Source organism: Phodopus roborovskii, unplaced genomic scaffold, assembly GCF_943737965.1.
Source record: "Phodopus roborovskii unplaced genomic scaffold, PHOROB, whole genome shotgun sequence".
Classification (NCBI taxonomy): domain Eukaryota; kingdom Metazoa; phylum Chordata; class Mammalia; order Rodentia; family Cricetidae; genus Phodopus; species Phodopus roborovskii.
Window position 1 is genome coordinate 11,425,436 of NW_026126588.1, and position 19,564 is coordinate 11,444,999.

The 19,564-nt window shown below is 42.1% G+C and overlaps 2 protein-coding genes across 7 annotated transcripts in view; both read right to left on the reverse strand.

The window, feature by feature from the left end:
- Positions 1 to 390: 390 nt before the first annotated feature.
- On the reverse strand, positions 391 to 8,613 carry Sdhaf4 (succinate dehydrogenase complex assembly factor 4). Its single transcript, XM_051204332.1, has 3 exons — positions 8,486 to 8,613; positions 6,314 to 6,463; positions 391 to 733 (listed from the first exon to the last, which is right to left on the reverse strand). The coding sequence occupies exons 1-3, from the start codon at positions 8,538 to 8,540 to the stop codon at positions 624 to 626; spliced, it is 315 nt and encodes a 104-aa protein (XP_051060289.1). The 5' UTR covers positions 8,541 to 8,613; the 3' UTR covers positions 391 to 623.
- Positions 8,614 to 15,351: 6,738 nt separating this feature from the next.
- The window catches only part of Fam135a (family with sequence similarity 135 member A), a 69,953-nt gene continuing 65,740 nt past the window's right edge, over positions 15,352 to 19,564 (reverse strand). For all 6 annotated transcript variants that reach the window (XM_051204589.1, XM_051204592.1, XM_051204590.1 and 3 more), the window contains 2 exons: positions 18,004 to 18,117; positions 15,352 to 16,748 (listed from right to left, as the gene is read on the reverse strand). In XM_051204589.1, the coding sequence (XP_051060546.1) occupies positions 16,543 to 16,748; positions 18,004 to 18,117 (320 nt within the window). In that variant the 3' untranslated portion in view covers positions 15,352 to 16,542. The remainder of the gene's footprint in view (positions 16,749 to 18,003; positions 18,118 to 19,564) is intronic.

Here is a 19,564-nt window from a genome sequence, read left to right on the forward strand (position 1 = left end):
TGGTACCCAGGTCAGGAGGCCCACAACAGCCTGTAACTACAGCTCCAGAAAATCTGACGCCCTCTTCTGGCTTCTTAGGACAACTACACTAGTGTGTACATACCCACAGACATGCTCATATAAACATAGTTAAAAATAATACACATAAACCTTGGGGGCTGGAGAGATGGCTCAGAGGTTTACAGCACTTGTTGCTCTTTCAGAGGACCCTGATTCAGTTTCCAGAACCCAGAGGATGCCTCACAACCTGTAACTCCAGTTCCAGGGGATCGGATGCCCTCTTCTGGCCTTGATGTGTATCAAGCACGTGCACACACACGCAGGAAAAACACAAATAGAATAATCAGTCTAAAGAAAACCTTTAAAAATATTTATTTACATGTGCATTTAATAAGCAACTGATTATTTTGACAAAGATCATAGCAAAGGCTTGCGGCTCTCACCACACTCTCTCTACCCCAACACACAAGTCAAAGTTAACATGGAAAAGTGTTTCCCCTTCCCTAATTTACAGCGGCGTTTGTTCTTCACGGCTACCACACAGGGTGAAAACTACATGGATGCAGAGGAAGAACACTGTGCAGAGAGTCATTCGGAAAACGACGGATGGACGGATGTGTGACCTAAAAGTCGATACAGCGTCCTTTCCGTTCCCAGTCTCCGTATCGTGTGGGCTCTGGGCCCCGGGGTCCGCCCTTTTCTTTGGTAACTGGATTAACATCATCTGGGAACTCTAAGGAAGACAGGAGGTGTGAATGAGGCAGTCAGCAGAGATGGAAGGAAGGACAGACCGCACGCACACCACAGTCTTTAAATACAGCCTGCTGGCTCACAGTGTGCTGGCTCACCACAGTCTTTAAATACAGCCTGCACGTGGTTCTTTTCTCCTCCCACACCCACAGCTTGAGATGCGCGTTTTTCATAGCCAATCAGCCTTACCACTGGCTCTAATGGCTTCTAATTCTTGGAGTGCTTTCAGGTCTAGAAACTACTAGAAAGTAATTTCGTGCTGGACCCAACAGGTGGGAAGGAGTGAGAACAGGGTGCAGCTTCACTGACTTTGGAAGGTTTAGAACAAGTTCAACGTGGACGGTGTGTGTGCACGTCCGTGTGCATGCGCACACGGGGTGTGGTGGCTGTCATACCTGCCTTCTATCGTTGACTTGACAAAGGGTCTACATAAAGGGTCTAGCACAGTGACAGGTGCTGACTGATGATTTTACTCGTGAGCACTATTGCTCCTTGACATAGACTTTTGCTTTACCGTGTGTGTGTGTGTGTGTGTGTGTGTGTGTGTTTACAAGCATAGTGATATTATTGGCCTTAACACTGTGTTCATAGGCTGAGAGTGAAGTTCAGTGTCCAGTAAGAAAACACAAGCACCTCTCTATTTCTCCCCCCCCTCTCTCTCTCTCACACACACACACACACACACACGCTACATTTTCCTGATGAGAATCCTCACTGTGAGTCAAGCCACAGTGAGAATTTTAACTTTTAATTAATCAATCAATTTCGTTGCTTACTGTTTGATGTTGTCACTAATGTTCCCGGGCTGCTGTTAAATGCTGAGTCTCGGCCCTGTATACACCTTCATTCACTCAGCACGCACACTAACTCTGTACGTCAGGAAGCCATGCTGTCCCACGTTACCGGAGCACAAAGTCCTTCAGTGTCACACAGCGAGTGAACTGCAGGATGGGGCCTGAATTGAAACTCACATGTGGCACTGCTCTGTGTATACAAAGAACAGAGGAGGACCAGGCGCTAGGAAGAACCTCTCATCTAAAATGGTGTATTTTGGGAGAACTAAAAGATCCTTGCCACAAATTACACAGCCCCTCCACATACTAACCAAAGAAGATGCACAACGTCACCTTGAAACTTTCCAAACATTCCTTCAATCTTTACCTTTGCTGTACTGTGCCCAACTCGTCATCATTCTGTTTTCTGGGGGAACTTATGTGATAACCCTGAAAGTCTGTATGGAAGTTTTTCTTTGCCCCATCCCCCCACCCCCCGGTTCCTGGGACTCTATGGGTGTGATTGTTAACTGGGAATGCTCAGACAAAATAGTTAGACTGTGTGTGGGGGGGGGCAGCCTGGTTGGGTGGTTGGAGTGACAGCTCTCTTCCTGACTATGGTCTGTCCCTTCTTTCTGAACTGTCACATGGAAAAGGGGGAGGCAGTGTCTCTCCCATAAGGGTACTAGTCCTCACCACATGATCTTAACCCAACTGTCTCCACATACCCTCACATTTGGGGTCAGGGCTTTAACAGTACTGGGGGAAAAAAAAAATCCTGAGATGCTGAGCTAGCTTTAGTGGTTTGCTTGTAGTCCCAGTTATTCAGGAAATGAAGGCAGGAGAAATGTTTAAGCCCAGTAGTTTCAGATTAGTCTAGAACATGAGACCCTTAACACACACACACACACACACACACACACACACACACACACACGCACGCACGAACGCACACATTCATTGAGATACCCCTTCTCAATGCTGACCACCAAACTCTGATAGACTTTCCTCTGCTCAATCCCACAGTACCCCCCTGCCCAATGCTTGCCTCTAGGTTGTAGGAGCTCATGGACTTTTCTATACTGCTCTGTAAGATGATTGAGATTATAATGTCACCTCTCCCCCCCTCATCCGTCACACACCAGCATCCACACACTGAGGACACAGAGGGCCCTAACCCTCCTATAAGGAGGCTCATCGCACTTGGACCCTCCCACCGGCCTTCCTTACCCCCTGAATGTTTCTCTCTGCATCTCACTCTTGAGCTCTTTCCTCTTTGACTTTTGTGCCTGTCATGTGCCATGTTCTGTAATCTCTTCTTGTATGGCCATACCTCTCTCTCTCTCAAGCATTTCCCCAGCACATCTACTTGTCATGGCTTCATTTGTCCTTTACATTTCATTTGTCACCTTCTTCTGCTCATTTCCGTCTGTCATGCTAATTCCCATCAGATGTTTACAGGTAGCTATGTATCTCCCCATTTACCCTGTCTGTGTGTCTGTCTGTCTATCTATCTATCTATCTATCTATCTATCTATCTATCTATCTATCTAATCTGTCATGAGACAGAGGCTGGTAATGTATCCTATGCTGACCTAGCAATCACCATCCTATTTCAAAAAGCCTCCTGGGTGCTTGATTCCACATGTAAACCATCACGCTTGGCCCTTTTATCATCTTAGAGGTGAAATGTATGCACTGCAACAGGTTAGCCTAAACATTTCCCTTAAAATGAAACATGGCAGGAAACCAAGACTTGAAGGGAACAAGCTAGAACACGGCTTGCTTTGGAGCTTCACTGGAAGGGCGTGAGGGGATGAATTTGGGGCAAGTTAATAAGGGAGAATCAGTGGGACTTCATTCACTTGGCTACAGGAAACAGTGAGACCCGAGGGAAGGGTTAACCTGGGCACCAGGCTTGTGTAATTTGGCTGGAGGAGTCTACTGGAGAGCAGGATGAAAAGTAGGATGTAGGGGTCAGGCTGGCAGAGGGAGGAATATGAGGGGACACCATGCGGACAGAGCGAGTTTAGCTTTAGAAACAGCAATTTTAAGATGTCTGAAACATGCCCAGATGTTCAAGAGGCCGGTAAGACAGGACAACTGAGAAGCACGCAGGAGATATTTAAAGTCACCTGAGGAGGATACGGGGACTCCGGAGGCATGGGACAAACAAGGGAGTTTGAAAACAACCCAGGAAGAAATGGCAGAAGCAATAGCAGAAGATGAAGAAAGCAAAACAGAAGCTGAGCTGGAAACCGCCAGAAGCAGTGGTTAACCCTGCCTAAGGCTGTTGACTGTTCAGGTCAGGTTGAAAGGTGTCTTTTGGCACCGGGTGTTTGGCATCTTCTAAGAACGGTGGCTTTAATGTAACCACAAGGAATGAAAAACCGAAGGTGTGTATGTACTGATAACACATGGGCATGTGTTAACATGGGCAGGTCTATCTTCTGACCTCGAACTGGTGAGGTTTGGAAGCCACGCTGAAGCCCAGATGCCAGCACTATGCTGTTAGCAATTCAGCCCCCCAGAACTGTAAGCCCAAATGAACTTCTTTCCTACTTCTGATGTGCCCACATTCCTGTAAGTAGCCTCATGTGATAGTTGATCTTAACTGTCAGCTGGACAAGATGGAAAGTGACCCAGGACACATCCCTGGGTGTTTCTAGGAGAGAGCTTCCAGAGAGACAGAGAGATGCACCCTGAATATCCACTCATGCCATGCCTGGATCCTGGAAGCCAGAAAGCAAGCTGAGCACCAGCATCTGCCTCTCTGCTTCTTGGCAACAGACACAATGTGACTGTCACCTCACGCTCTGGCCACCATGCCTCCCTGTCATGATGGGCTGCCCCCTCTTAAACTGTGAGCCAAAACAAACCCTTCCTCCCTTCAGTTGTTTTTATCAGGGATTTTTGTCACTGCAATAAGAAAAATTAACCACCACACCACTTTCCCATGCTCCTGTCAGAAATCTCAATAAATTCACTGACTCAGCAATTGGGCAGAATCATCCCCTACCAGTGCCCTATCTGGGAATGAATTCACTTTTTAAATGTCTTTCCATGAAAAGTCAGCCAATACAATCAAAGTAAGAACAGGGCCCGAACCAAGGCTTGGAGAACCAGAATTTGGTTCAGAGCATCAATGCAGGTGACTCCATCTCTAAGGAATTCAACACAAACCCACACTCTAACACACACACACAAACAAACAAAGTCATAAAATTAAAAAATAAAGAAAAACAACAATAAATTCTGTTTAGTCTATTACCACCTTTCTGGTAATAGACTTGAAGAAGTATTGGATCAGGACCCCCAAGACCAAGGATTTATTTGTCCCAGAGGGACAGATGGCAAGGATAAGGGATGAAGATGGGAGACAGAGAAAGAGAGAGAAGGGGAAAAAAAACAAAACAAAACAAAACAAAACAAAAAAACAAGGGGAGCCTGCAAGGGTATTTTTCCTGGAGGACAAAGCAAAGGACTACGTTTGGACAGAGAGGGCACGGACAGGGCACACAGGAAAACAGCAGTTTATAAAGGTACAAGGGAAACCCTGGGTTAGAATGAGGTGTTATATTTTAATTGGGCATATTAGTTAGGTGAGCCAGAGGGGGCTTCTGACTGCTGGACTTGAACACTTTGGTAGCTGGACCTTGGTTGTCCGCCTCAGGAGGAGGAAGTGGCCAAATAAAGGACCAGACCTTGGCTTTAGGAATGTAATCTAGCTGTCTGTTAGCAAGGCAGAGGGAATGGGGGAGAAGGGCAAGGTCTGCCGGAGCCACTTGCTCGAGTGGGCTAGTGTCCCTTTCAGATGCCACTTTCTGTGCAGTGGACAGATGACAGGGAACCCTGAAGGGCGGTTATTAGAGTTTGGAGAATTGCCCTCCCTTCAGTATGCAGCCCCGTGTTCCGTCGCTTTCTAAGGCCCAACATCTTCACCGAGACTTGACATGGCTTTACCTGTACGTTGATGATGATCTATCTGCTCCAGCTGACTGTTTAACTGCAGAAAGTCTTGTCAACAATGCAGGTTTGTTATGTGGATCACAGAAGATACCAACTTACATGTTTTATCTTTTGCCTAATGGAAGTGTAGTATACACGAACAAACAAAACCCCCAAACAACTAAATAAGGACTAGAACTTAGAAACTTAGGACCTTCTTTGAGACACACTATGCTGCTCAGGCTGGCCTCGCATTCCTGACTGTCTGGCATCAGTTTCCAGAGTGCTGCTATTCCAGGCATGTACCACCATTTCCAGATTTAGAAACGTCTTTTGGTTGGGGTCCTATGTGTATGTGTGTATGCCTATGTGTATGCATGTGTGTATGCATGTGTGTGCACGTGCGCGTGCGCCCATGCATCCATGCACTTGTGTATCTGCAGAGGCCAGATACTGACTTCAGGTGTCTCTCTTGGTTGCTCTCCACCTTGTATAGTGAAGCAAGGCCTCTCATTTGAGCCCAAAGACTGTCAATTCCGATAGTCTAGGTGGCCGCCTTTCCCCAGGGATCCCGTGTCTTCCTACTGGAAATACAGTGGGCTGCCATGGCTGTCAGCAAAAGAGAGCTGCAATCTATACTCCAGTTGTCCTGCACTTTGTCCTGCAAGTCCTCGATGCACTGAGGCATCTCACCAACCCAGGTAACAACCGTGCCTACAGACGGCCCCTATGGTCTTTTTACTCGCTGAAATAGCCTTTATAACTGTTAGTAACAATTAAGGGCACATTGTGTTCATTTTCTAGTAGCGAGTTAAATGCTGACAGTGGGTAACTCTACTCACTCGTCAGCGGCTCCCTGTCCATGTTGGAATCCTCTGGCGCATCAAAACGGCCCACTGGCAACTTTGACTTCTTAAGAGGTTGCTTCATGGGTTCGGATTTTCCTTTTTGATAACTCACTTTCCTCAAAGAATTATTCAGAAGGGAAAATCCTAATGGAGAAAAAAATTTTACTTTGAAAAAAAGAAAAGAAAAAAAAAAAAAAAAAAAAAAAAAGAAAGACTAACTTTGCCTGTTTGTGTTTTGACCATTTTATCATAGTTCAAAAAGGACAAATGGCATACAGTGAAAACTGTTTCCCAGACACCTACATTCTACACATTTTCCTTCCTTAGAGATTACCAGTGTTACATGTTTGCAAAGAGCTATTAAGTAAGGAGGTAAGCAAGTATAAGCAATAGCTTGGTAACCTACGACTTTGGAATATGCACACATTCCTCTTCTAATAATGCACTTGGCAGCCTAATTTCCCTACCTGTACATACTATGCACATATACCTCTCTCCAAGAGATGCACCTAACAGCATAAGCCCTACCCCTACCCCCAATAGCACCAGGATGTATGTACATCCCTCTCTGAAACATGGGATTTTTCTTTCTCAACAAGAAACTTAGATCCTATTCAAGTGTACCCTTTTCGTATGCCAATGCAGGACCAGAAACGCCTGGTCCTGGCGTTTGGGTGGGACCTACACTGGGTTTGGGTGCTTGCCCAGGAAGGAAAACTGAACCCTAAAAGTGACTTATTAAAGGAAAATATATTTAACATCTTACGTCTATTTTGGCAAGCACATGACTAAAATCAGATGGATTATAAGAAGGAAAATATACAGAAAATGATTATACTACCTATTATTTTGATCAAAATGTGAACTACCCCAACCCCTTAGTAACCAGCCTCCTCTTGCCTGTACATCCCATTGAAGAGACCCTGGGCATCCAACCCTGGCCTTTCTGCATTGTGACCTGCTGCTCTCTCGAAGTGTAAGAATTAAAGTTTCACTGCCACTTTGCGATCTGTGGGCTTTAATTTCAGTTCCTTGGATAAGCAAGCAGTTGGCTTGCACCAACCCAGACACTATAATCAATAAAATAGCATCTTTTAGGGATTTCTATCTTGTCCTGGGCATGGGAAACACATCAGAAGGTGTAGCACCCTATGCTAGCATTTCTAGTGTTGCCCAAGCGTCCATAAGGAGAATGGAAAATGCATCATACACAGGTAAAAATATACCACCTCACATTTCTGTATGGAGTGATCTTGAAATATGAGTAGTTGAAAAATGCAAATTGCATTGAACCATTTCTGTGGGAAAATGGGTTCATTAATGTTCTTTTTTGCTTTATACTTTATACACGGGTCATGTATATGTGTGTGTATGTATGTATATATAATTTCTGGTATCAAATATTACACAGTCGTTTAAAGACAGCGAATGCTGGATAAACACTAAAGTATTAACATTATCACCTAAGAGTTTGGAGCCTTTCCTTTTCTATAATATTCATTATATAGATCATTTAAAATTTTAAAAACCTACAGGTATCAAGTATTTGAAGGGGAAAACTAGAAAAGTTAAATTAAAAATCGGGCCACTTGTTAAGAAAGCAGCAATTCTGTCTTCAGTTTCCCTGATCTCTCAGGGATGTCATAATTAAACTTACATCCTGAAACATTTTTGGGATGCTAATTGAGGAATATAATGAGACATAATGCAACCGTTCTGAAAACGTTAGTCTCCATAGACGGCACGCAGGCATCATCTCCTCTAACAGTTCTCGGCTTCGTGTACTTTTCGTTATGTGTCCTCGTCTGACTATGGCTTCCGGAACATTCGGACCAGACTGCCCCTGAACTCAAGAGATCCTCCTGCCTCTGCATGCCTAGTGTTGGACTAACGGCACGCACCTCCTGCCTGGTACAAATTATTCTTGACGTAAGCAAACAAGTAAATTAATGGCATTCATCCCTGAAATGTCCTTCTTTTCCAAACGTCCCAGCGGCACCCCAGGCTCCGCTCCCCTCCGCCAAGCACGCCCGAAAGGCTCGGAAGCCTGCGGTCAGGTCACAGGGCCCCGCCGCCGGGTCTCTGCTCCTGAGCCTTCTCCTGTCCGAAACCGGCTTCCCCCGCCGGTCCCCGAGTCCCGGGACCCCGGGGGACCGCCTGCCTTACTTGTTGCTCTCCGGACGGAGCCCACCAGAGACCCCGCAAGGCTGGCGGAGACCATACTGCCTTCTCCCACAGCGTCTGCGCACGCGCAGCCAGTGGGCGGGGCCACCTCGGACCCGGCCCGGGACCCGTGCTGTCTGCGCAGGCGCCAGGGAAGCAGAGTTGGGCGGGGCTTCGCTGGGTCGGGTTTTCAGGCCACCCTGAACTGCTGGCTCCTGAAACTCTGCATAGCTACACCTCCTTCAGAAGCAGTTCCCGGAGATCGCTCCTGGCCATTCCGATGGACTCAGACAAAACCGAAAGCCTGCACAGGGGCAACAAGTTTTACAGTTCACACCACCCTAGTGTGTAGCGTGCCTGGATAGCTAGAGGAGGGCAAAGTCCAACAATGAGATGGGAGCATGAATCACCCTAATCTGATCACTACGTCTTTAGACACGTATTAATAACCTACATAATCAGCAGATACTAATGACTTTTAAAAGTTTAATCTCCGCATGCCACATACGTGTGCCAAAGTATTGCTCTATAAACCTGAAGCTAAAATACCAAACAAACATTTAATTACATTGAACGTTCCCAAATTTTGAAAAGAAAATTTTAGTTAAGTAAAGACTATCCACTCATGTGAATTGATTGTTGAGACTGTCCCATGTCAGGAATCTTGTAAAAAATATTTTAAAATACTGAGGGCCTGCAGAGATGGCTTCTCTTTTTAGTCCCAGCACCCACATGGCAACTCACGTGTTTGTAACTCCAGTTCTAGTGTTTGACACCCTGACACCCTCTTCTGGACTTGGTTAGCAGTAGGCATGCATATGACATAATACATACATGTCAGCAAAACACTCATATAAAGTCGTTTTAAAAATTGAGGTAAAAACTTTATATATGACAAATAATGAAATCCACCAATGCCCGCCCATTTTTAGAAAACAAAACAAATCCATAGCTAGTTGGATGAGTTACTGCATTAAATCCCATAATGCTGACCATCAAGAAGAGCCACCTCAGCCACTTTCTCTTACCACAGCTGTGTTTGCTCTGAGCATCCACCAGTACAGTAGCTATGGTGATAAGAACAAAGACACACGTGTACATTTTTAACTGCCTTTCCTCTCCCAGGACTGATTGGCTACTACCATTACTAGTGGCAATTAGTAATTCTAATGACTGTCCTGACCTGTGTTATAGTATTAGGCGGCCCCAGAGACAGGTCTGATTACAATGGAATCAATCCATCATGAAGAAGGCAGCAATTTGCTCTTAAATAATTATTGTGTTTAGACTACTTTCCCTGAATTATCTTCCCTTTCATACACTTCATCTGTGGTCTTACTGGAAGCTTTGTATATATATTAAACAAATCTGCTTATCAAAAGAACTTTTCCCCTCTAAATGTAAATCTGGTATCTAGAGGATCCACCAACCAACCCTATCAAGTAGTATTCCATCTTCCAGAATTTGGCCTTGTAGGATGATGGGCAATTCTACATGTTTGGTTTTAGAACCAGGTGATGAAATATTTTGGTATGCAGTCCCTAAAAGATGTCATATGCTCCACATGAGCTAAATCTTGAGATCGCTTGGATTGATGGGAGCCCAGAGAGTAGGAGAGGGAAGCACTGTTTACCTCTCTACATGCCGCCTGTTTTGCTTCCCACTTGAGGAGGCATTTAACCGTAACCTGCCACTGCCTATTATTTCCTGGTGTACTAATGTAGAATGCTGTTCCCTAAGAGAACATGTGTGAGTATATCAAGCCCAAGACACCCTCCCTACACAGCTGGGGCTGTCAGCTTTCCCTTGTTTGACCCTCCCAAGATTCTAGCCACTCCCACTTGCCTAGAATTCTGCTCCAGGTACACAAGGTCTTGGAAAATGTTAACAGAACACAAAATAGAATATTAACTGGTGGGGGAGTTCATTAATGTAGCTATGGAAGCATTGCCGTCCATCCTCGTGTGGGGCGTCTCAGAGATGTGACTAGGAGGGTTACCCGTACTTCTCTGGTTCGGCAATCTTGACAGGAGTGGAATCATTCCTTTGGTCTCTCATTGATGTGTGTGTAATCCTTGGCCAGAATGTGTATTTTTAATGGTTTCTCATCAAGGAAGATTTCCTTTTAGACTACATGTTTACATATGCCATTTCCTGGTTTTCCTACCATAGTATTTGTGTTTGAATGAGAATGCCCCCCCCCATAGGCTCCTATGTGTGAATGTCTAGTGCCAAGTTGGGGGACTGTTTGGGGAAGGTTTAGGAGGTGTGGCCTTGTTGGAGGAGGTTGTCATTGGAAGTAGGCTTTGAGGCTTCAAAAGCCCATGCCGGGCTCAGTAGCACTCTCTGCCTTGTGGGTCAGGATTTAAAGAGAAATACATGTACACATAGTTTGAGGAGCAAAAGAGCATCAGGAAATGCTATGTTGGAGCCAAGCTCTGTGCTCAAGGAGATCCAAAGTCTAAAGGCCTGATTTAAAATGGAATGAAGGGAATATCTTGCCTCAGGGCAAGACTCTACCCAGCTAAGCTTCCAACTTGTGAAAAATAACTAAAGCACAGTTTAAGGAGCAAAGAAAAAAAAAAAAAAACAACAATGTAAAGTTTATGCACATATGATTTAAGGAGGGGCCAGGCCTCAGCAAACTTGGCAGCTTGGGCCATATGGTTCTGGCTTTGGTGTCCAGGATATAGACGAGGGATTATAGAATTTCCCCCAAAGTTAAGAAAAGCTACTGGGTCCATGTTGCGGCATAGGAGTCCCCTGCATGGAGGTCACTTCATGAAGCCGTCAAGGTGAAGCCTGGATTGTCTTGAAGACCCCAAGATGTTGGAGATGTCAGAGCTGTGGGACACTTGTCAAGGAAAACTGTCGAATCAGCCCAAGAGAGAGAATATATTGCAGGTAGCAAAGATGGAGGGGATGAAGAGTCATCTAAGTCCTTTGCCATAGGACACAGACACAGGTTTTGGAGTTTACTCAGCTGATCCATTATGCCCCCTCGTGGCCCTTGAAGAATAGTAATGTATATTCTATGCCACTGTGTGCTGGAGTATGTGATTTGCTTTTTGCTTTTACACGGGGTTACAGATGGATCTCAAGAGACATGGACTTTGGCACAGTATTGAAACTCAAAACCCATGGGAATTTCTGAAGCTGGACTGAATACATTTTGCATTTTGATATGGCTACAAGCCTTTGAAGGCTAGGGGCTGGGATGCCATGGTTTGAATGAGAATGGCTCCCAGAGGCTCCTGTATCTGAATGTCTAGTCCCCAGCTGGGGACTGTTTGGGGAGGGTTAGGAGGTGTGGTCTTGTTGGAGGAGGAGTGTCCCTAAGGTGAAGGGTGAACTTTGAAGTTTCAAAAGCCCTTGCAGGATTCAGGGCAACCGTGAGAATGAGGCCTGTGGATCAGGCTGTAAAGATCCCAGCTATTACCCCACCACCGTGCCTGTCTGCTTCCCGCATGATGACCATGGACTAAATAACTCTCTAAAACTGTTAGTCAAGTCCTCTTAATACATTCTTTTCTAAGAGTTGCTTTGCCCAGTGTCTCTTCAAAGTAGAAGAACAGTAACAAAGACTATTACTACATATAGCGATGGTCCTGATTTTGGAGGCCCAGTTTGTTGTTTTAGACTGATCACTAAAGAAACAAAGGGTGCCCATAGAGGATGACACACATCCTGGGAGGAAGCATTTTAGATGTAAAACCAAGAACAGTGGTTGTGACAGACAAAAGAGGGGACATAAACCTGACATTTTTAATGACATTAGGGATTGAACCCAGGGCTTCTCACATGCTTTTGAGACAGGATTTCAAGTACTTCAGGAAGGCCTGTCTGTCCTATCAACCTCCTTGGCAACTAGGATTATAGGCATGTACAGTGTTTGGCTGATGTTTTATAATCGCTGCTATTACCAAACTCATTTTATATGGTTGGTAGATCTTGGATATTAATAGTCCCCTTTTCAACTTTCTTCATTTTTAATAACAATTCAATGTATTTTAATGTTACTTCAGTGTAATCAACATGAAATCATTAAATACAGTTTTGTTACTAAGCCTTGGGGTTAGTGGTGTACAGTGTGATCATTGACACCAAAACCTGTGTACATGTCTACATGCACTTCTTTAGAACAGTGGTTCTAAACCTGTAGGTCACAACCTCCACAGTTTACATCTCAGATGTTGACATTACAGTTATCAAGTAGTAACAAAAGAATTTTATGGCGGAGGGTCACCACAACACGAGGAACTGTATTAAACAGTCACAGCGTCAGGAAGGTTGACAACCACTGCTCTAGAACTGAAAGATAATCTAACAGGATTTAGCACTATTATAAGGAAAAGGGAAACTGGTATTTAACAAAGACTTACCAAGATAATTTCAAACAAGCAAGGCTTGAAGGCATTCTATATGCACTGGATTATTTATTGGTTAGCTGTCAAGCATACCGAGCCTTCCTAAAACACATTACTTATGACTGAACTTTTCAATTTAAGATTGGGCCCAGATGAGGCCGATCCCTGATGGCCCACTCTTCTTTTTTGGGGCTTGCCATGCGCACCTCATGCTGGCTGACACGGCTCTGCTTCTTGGGAGAGCTTCCTGTCTGTCTACTGGGGCACTGCGGCTCTCCTCTCTCGGTGTTGCACCCTCTTGTAGGCCAACATGGGACAGTCTCAGGCAACAGCAGAGATGGTGGGGTCGGGGACAGGTACTCAAGATCTTAAGGCCCACAGGGAGAGAGTGCTCAGCAATTAAGGACACTGGCTGCTCTCCCAGAGAATCTAGGTTTGTTTTCTCAGCACCCACAAAGTCATCCACATCCACCTGTAACTCCAGTTTCTGAGACTCAGACACCCTCTTCTGGCCTCTGCAGGAACCAGGCACACAAATAGCACACAGATATGCATGTAGGCAAAACACTCATATACATAAAATAACTAAAATAAACAAAACCTAGGCCCATAACTGGTATACTGTCATGCTCACTGATTTTCTTTTTTTTAAAGTCAGGGTCTCATATATCCCAGGCTGTCTTCAAACTTACTCCGTATCTAGGGATGGCCAAGAATGTCTGATCCTAACTCCAGCTTCTAAGACCTGAAATCAAACTGGCATGTGTCACCATGCCTACATAAGGCAAGCAAACTACCAACTGAGCTACATCCCCAGCCCCCTACTCACTCTATTTATACTAGAAGACAAGGACAACCTAGTTGTCTTGGGATACCCTAGCCCCAAGACTTAGGAAACTGATTCTCTCCCTGACAGCAGTTGGCAAGGCTCATTGGCAAGGTCACCTTTACAGGGGAAAGATCAAAATTTGGGTTTTAGCCTGGTGGTGGTGGCGCATGCCTTTAATCCCAGCACTTGGAAGGCAAAGGCAGGCAGATCTCTATGGGTTTGAGGAAAGCCTGGTCACAAAATGAGTTCTAGGACGGCCAGACATTACACAGAGAAACCCTGCCTTGAAGCCCACTCCTGTACCACCCCCCCAAAAAAAATCTGCATTTTGTATGTAATCAGTATCATTCTGTCTTTTCTTAGAGATGAGGTTTAAATAACTGTTTTAAATCAAAGAATTTGTCCAAGGTCCTCCAGCTACAGAGATGTCAGTTTATGTCAGGGATCAGGACCAACTTCTGTTTCAAAAGTGTAAAACACCTTCACTGGGCCACACTACCCATGTTCTCCTCACAGGTCTTCATGAAGTTAAAAGTGACACTTTGCAAGAAAAGTAGCCATCTTTTTAGAATCACCCATTTCCTACTATGGGAACTCACAGGGTTAGGTGAATTTGCAGTCCTTCATGGCACAATGTCCTAGCATTGGTACAAAACATAACCCTGGTCAGATGGGCACTCCCTCCAGACTTTGGATCTGCAGGGAGTATTTGGAGGCCAGTCATCACAGGCCTCTGGCAGCAAGTACACACCTTCCTTCACGCTTCTCAAGGCCAGAGCCCAGATGGGAATTTGGACCACACTTCCCTTTGGCTTGTCTTCCAATCCTGTTCTGAGGGACCTGCTATTCTTTCAATAAAGTCTTTTATTCTGTGTTAAGTTAATCATAACCATTTACTGTTTCTAACCAAGAACTATTACTTGTAGACACTGATAAGATTCACGCTAAGAGCCAATTGTAGCACGTCAGGAAATCATGTCCTCTCTCTTTCAGAATGTCACATTATGGAGGGAAATGATATATGTGATGGTTTTCCTGAGAAATCAGAAGTTATTTAAATCACAATCATCAAAACACTTAGTATAGTATTGAAATGACCAAAGCCAGTGAACTATGATCCTGAGAGCAATTTTCCTTTAAATACAAATTATGTTATGAATGAAGCCTTTGTCAAGTCAGAAAGTATTTAAACTTAGAAAATCCATCTTTCAAACTGAGAACTAACCTATACATGAAACTATGTAGCAAAAATATGAGGCTGATAATGGATATACTTATATATTTCAACTATAATACTTTTGGTATATTTATTGCTTAGTTCAACTTGTAAAAAACTTGAATAATTTTTTAAAAGTAAATAATTATCAAAAAACATCAATGAAATTCTTTCCAGTACTTGATATATATTAAAGATTAGTACATCTACTTATGGATGAAAGCATAGGCAGCTGTTTACCACTTAATGGTGAGAATACACCCTAAGAAGGGATCTGAGTGCTGTGCAACATGGCATGCCTTTATAAACAGAGATGGTATTAGCCTGTGGCACACTGAGGCTGAATGGATATGCCACTGTCTTAACTCATTCACTGTTGAAAAGAGTATTATACAGGCCATTGATGCATCTCCAAGCGTTCTAAGAGCAAGCAAAGCATTACAAATATTACTATTCCTCCAGAAAGGCATTTGCTCATTTATTAACATCAGAGGCAATTAACATACTAAAAATAAACATGCACCAATTGTACACAATACAGCTGTAACAAAAACTTTGTCCACTACAACTGGTGAATGTAAACAGACCTTCCATCCACCCGTAGCATGTTATCTTCACAAGTAAAACAGGAAGGGAAAATAGTGAATTGAATGCTGTTCAGCACCTTTTGTAAAGTCAAAAGACTCAACATCTCCATATATCAAAAACATCTGCATCAGGATCACCAGACATGTAAAGTTATTTATCTCTCAATTTTAAGTCTATTTACATGACTCTTTAGTTTGATAAATTTTAATAGTATTTAAAAATTATCTAAATTCATAAAAGTATTTCATAAATTTCCACATTTAATTATTACATACAAGGAAGTTTATGAAAAGGGTTAAAGAACTGCTGTGAGAAAATTCAAGCAACATTACTAAATTTAACAAAATTCCAACCAAATCAAGGCAGAGAGCATTCAAAATCTTATAAGCTCCTAATGAACAAGAAAGTTTCCAGTAATAAAAGTCAACATGGGAAATAATGTTGAAATTACCAGTAAAAATATATTTTAATGAGCATGACATGTTTAATAGCAACAATATGATTTTTATAGAAAACCTTTAAAACGTTGGCATATATGAACCACCTGTTTGAGCAAATGCAAAGTTAGTATTTTAAGATTAAAGAGGTTTTTTTCCAAAAATACATTTTAGCAGCCATTATTTCACTTCCAGTTAAAACAGAATAAAGTGTTAAAAGTAAAATTTTGTGTTCACTGAAAGCCCCAAACTAGAAAATTTAAAATTCTACGTTATTCTAGCAATAACAGCCTTTAATGTGATGTAGTCTGAATAAGGATTGTGGAAGCCAATAATAAATGATCAGACATACATATGGGCTCAAGGTTTCACTGAAATACTTAGGTAGCAAAATATATGAAAAATAGAAAAGTAAAAAGATAAAATTAAAAAAATATTGCACAGCCACATTACTTAGAAAGTAAAGTTGATGTTTAAAAGGCTCTACACATGGATGATATAAATTATCTTCCATATAAAAAGGTATAAATAGGTCTTAGAACTTAACATCTACACACTAAAATACATTATTTAAACCATTGCTTGAATGAGGTAATTGGTAAGTCTCTAATGATGCTTCTGTCCTACTGGAAATATTTGAGGGCAGCAACAAGAAAAAACTTCTCTAAAAATATTTCCGAATCAAGAACAGCTATGTGTGCAGCTCTCCCGATGAGCGAATCAGCCGTGTTGGGCAAGGCATTAATGACATTGTATCGAACCAAATTACAGCCTTTGCTTCTCAGCACTGGGCGAAGCAAGTTGTGGATCATTTCTGAATAGATTTGCCCTGTAAAGCAAACAAAAGAGAAAATTATTTGCACAACTAAAGAAGTCTGTCAAGTTTTCTCTGATTTATAAAATTCATATTTCCACATAAGCAGAAAAGTATCATTAGATTTCCTTTACTTCAGCTATTATTTTGAGATTGTTTTCTAGGAAATATTGGTAGTCATAACGCCTTCCCTAGCCAGTTCAAATTTATTATACAAAATTTTTGTCAATTTTTAACTCAGAATAATATATATAAAGCAGTTTTCTTTAAATTTAATCACTTATAATTTGCTAAGCAAAAAAATAAGCTGAAAATGATAAAACATTTTGATAAGGTAAAATAAAATACTTGGTACTGTAGCAAGTACTTTAAAAATAATTATATGGCAGATAACATTTCTACACGATTTTGAAAAAGAACAGCAACTTCCTCTTGTCAGAACAATATGAGCTGGCTTTAAGAGTGTGCTTTTTGTGGTTTGAGTGGTTATTTAAAGCATTTTCCATGTTCTACACCATATATTTAAATTGTATTTAAATCGAAAGTTTGATTCCTCTACTATTCTATATTTAAATGTGAAGTGAGGAAAACGTGTTTTTTTCTCTTTGAACCTGGCTTATTTCACTTAACATGGTGATCTCAGATTTATCCGTATCATTCAGATGTCATTTTTTTTCACAGTTGAATATGCACCTCATTTTCTGAATCTCCTTTTCGGACAGGGAACTGTGAGAGGGGAGATGATGTTAGGAGGCAAAGAGAATGGACTATGTGATTCACAGAAACAGAGAGGGTGCTAACTGGAGGGGAGGAAGGGAACCAGAAAGGGGGGAAGAGGGAGGATGGGAAAAGGTATATGGGGGAATAGAGAAGAACAAATCATAATATATGTGTATGAAAATGTCCCAATGAAACCCACTTTAGTATGTAAAACAGACAAAACCCCAAATCGGCTTTTATTCAAAGCCAGACTCCCATTCTCCCCCTCTTATTTTAGTTAATTCTTACAGTGGATTTAGCATAAATCCACTTTAGTCATGTTAAGCAAAAAAAGAAAAAGAACAAAGATGAGATATCAAAGATGAGATATATCATGTTTGCACATATATAAATGTACGTATAAGGTACAAAATTGCTTATAATGTTCATGTACTGATGTTTCAGTAGCTAATGTTTCCAGGGAAATAGCAAATTTAAGCACAATAGGCTTCATGTTTCAGAAGTAGGATACAGTCCTGAGGACTCACTGAAATATCTATTCACTCATTACCTGACTGCTTGTCCTTTAGAGCTGTTTTACACATTTCGATGCGGGCAGAATGATAAGGAACATAGCGATCCTGCAGAGATCCTACCAGCACAACGTTCTTGAAATAATGAAGCCCTAAAGACAGAAAATAATGAGTTATCACGCAAACTTAGCCAGATGCAAATTTACTAGTATCATAATAAAAATTAAATTTCTTCAGTAGTAATTTTATGACCTAAAATGCATTGTAACTCTATCCTTCAAATCTCTAGATACTCTCTAGGAAAGCCAGCTTCAGTGTATGCAATCGCTGTGTTAAAGGAGAAATATCTGTTTGCACTTAACGACAACCAAAGGACTCTGGCATGGGGAAACTGAGAAACCAGATGTGGGTGTCTAGGGGGTCTATGAGTATATGATGGCCTTACCTTCTACAAGGTAATATTTAGGTAATCCAAAGAAATAAAATCATATTCTTCCATAAAAACAGATCACTCCATTTAAAAATCATTTAGAGATTTTTCTTAAGTTTTTCCTTATAACATTTATCTATCATCACTCATCTATTCTGCGTATGTGACTTTGTGAAGAGGACACATGCTTTGATCTTCTTCCTTCCTTCTTCCTTGTTTTTTCAGACATGGTTTCTCTATGTAGCCTCAGCTGTCCCTGCCTCTGACTTCAAAGAGCAGGGATTAAAGATGTGTGCCACTACTGCCAGATGCTTTGATTTTCTTAGTGATAATAATAATGGATACTGTGATAGATTCACAATGTGTCACCCTCCCACAGACTTCTTTCTTTATAAAGGAGAGTTCAGGTGAAATCCATGGGTTATTTTTGTGATTGAACCATACAGTGCTTAACTTCTTAACATCATCAATATTCAAAGTCGTTATTTGGCTTGGTTAATAAAAACTTATGTGATTACTAAATAAAATAATGGCAATATATCACAATGGGATGTGGAAACATGGTGTTTTGCTCTAGAATATTTCACAGTAAGATTCTGGTATTTCATGCTGAGTCAGTCGTAGGACAAGCTAATTGTGAAGATAACTGTTGACTTAGAACATAGATCTTTGGAGACATTTCAAGGACCATGACTCTGGAAAGGTTGGACCTACATAAACCAGCAACACTCATGGCAGACATCATGCTTACAAAAGATAAAGTCATTCTTCTCCTTTCCTCATGAAATGCTGTCCCCTGTTTTGAGTGACAAGTTGAAAAAATAGAATACTCAAGCAGTAATGTAAACAACCAAATATCTATAAATGAACTAATCAACTGCACACATACATACACATACATTTCATAAAAATACTGAGAAAAAAATGATTCCCTTCTTCACTGTCACATCTGATGAACCCAATTTGTTCCACCTTTGGCATCATATGATGGGAAATACACCGATGCCCAGGTGGTCTGCGACTGACCAGACTCCTTGGCTAACCCGTCTCTCCATGAGTGGATGGGCATGCAGAGTATTGTAAACATTCATTTCAGATCTCAACTTTTCTACGGAAAACTTGTTCTTTTCCCACTTAAAAAAAAAAAAAAAAGAATTTATTTTTATTTG

Bases quoted from the DNA above. Each gene is read 5' to 3' on its own strand.
- Sdhaf4 (XM_051204332.1), bottom strand. From the start codon at position 8,540: ATGGTCTCCGCCAGCCTTGCGGGGTCTCTGGTGGGCTCCGTCCGGAGA. The intron at 6,464-8,485 runs GTAAGGCAGGCG...TTTCTCCATTAG, and splicing joins CTCCGTCCGGAGAGCAACAA to GATTTTCCCTTCTGAATAAT. The intron at 734-6,313 runs GTGAGTAGAGTT...TGTCTTCCTTAG, and splicing joins GGACAGGGAGCCGCTGACGA to AGTTCCCAGATGATGTTAAT.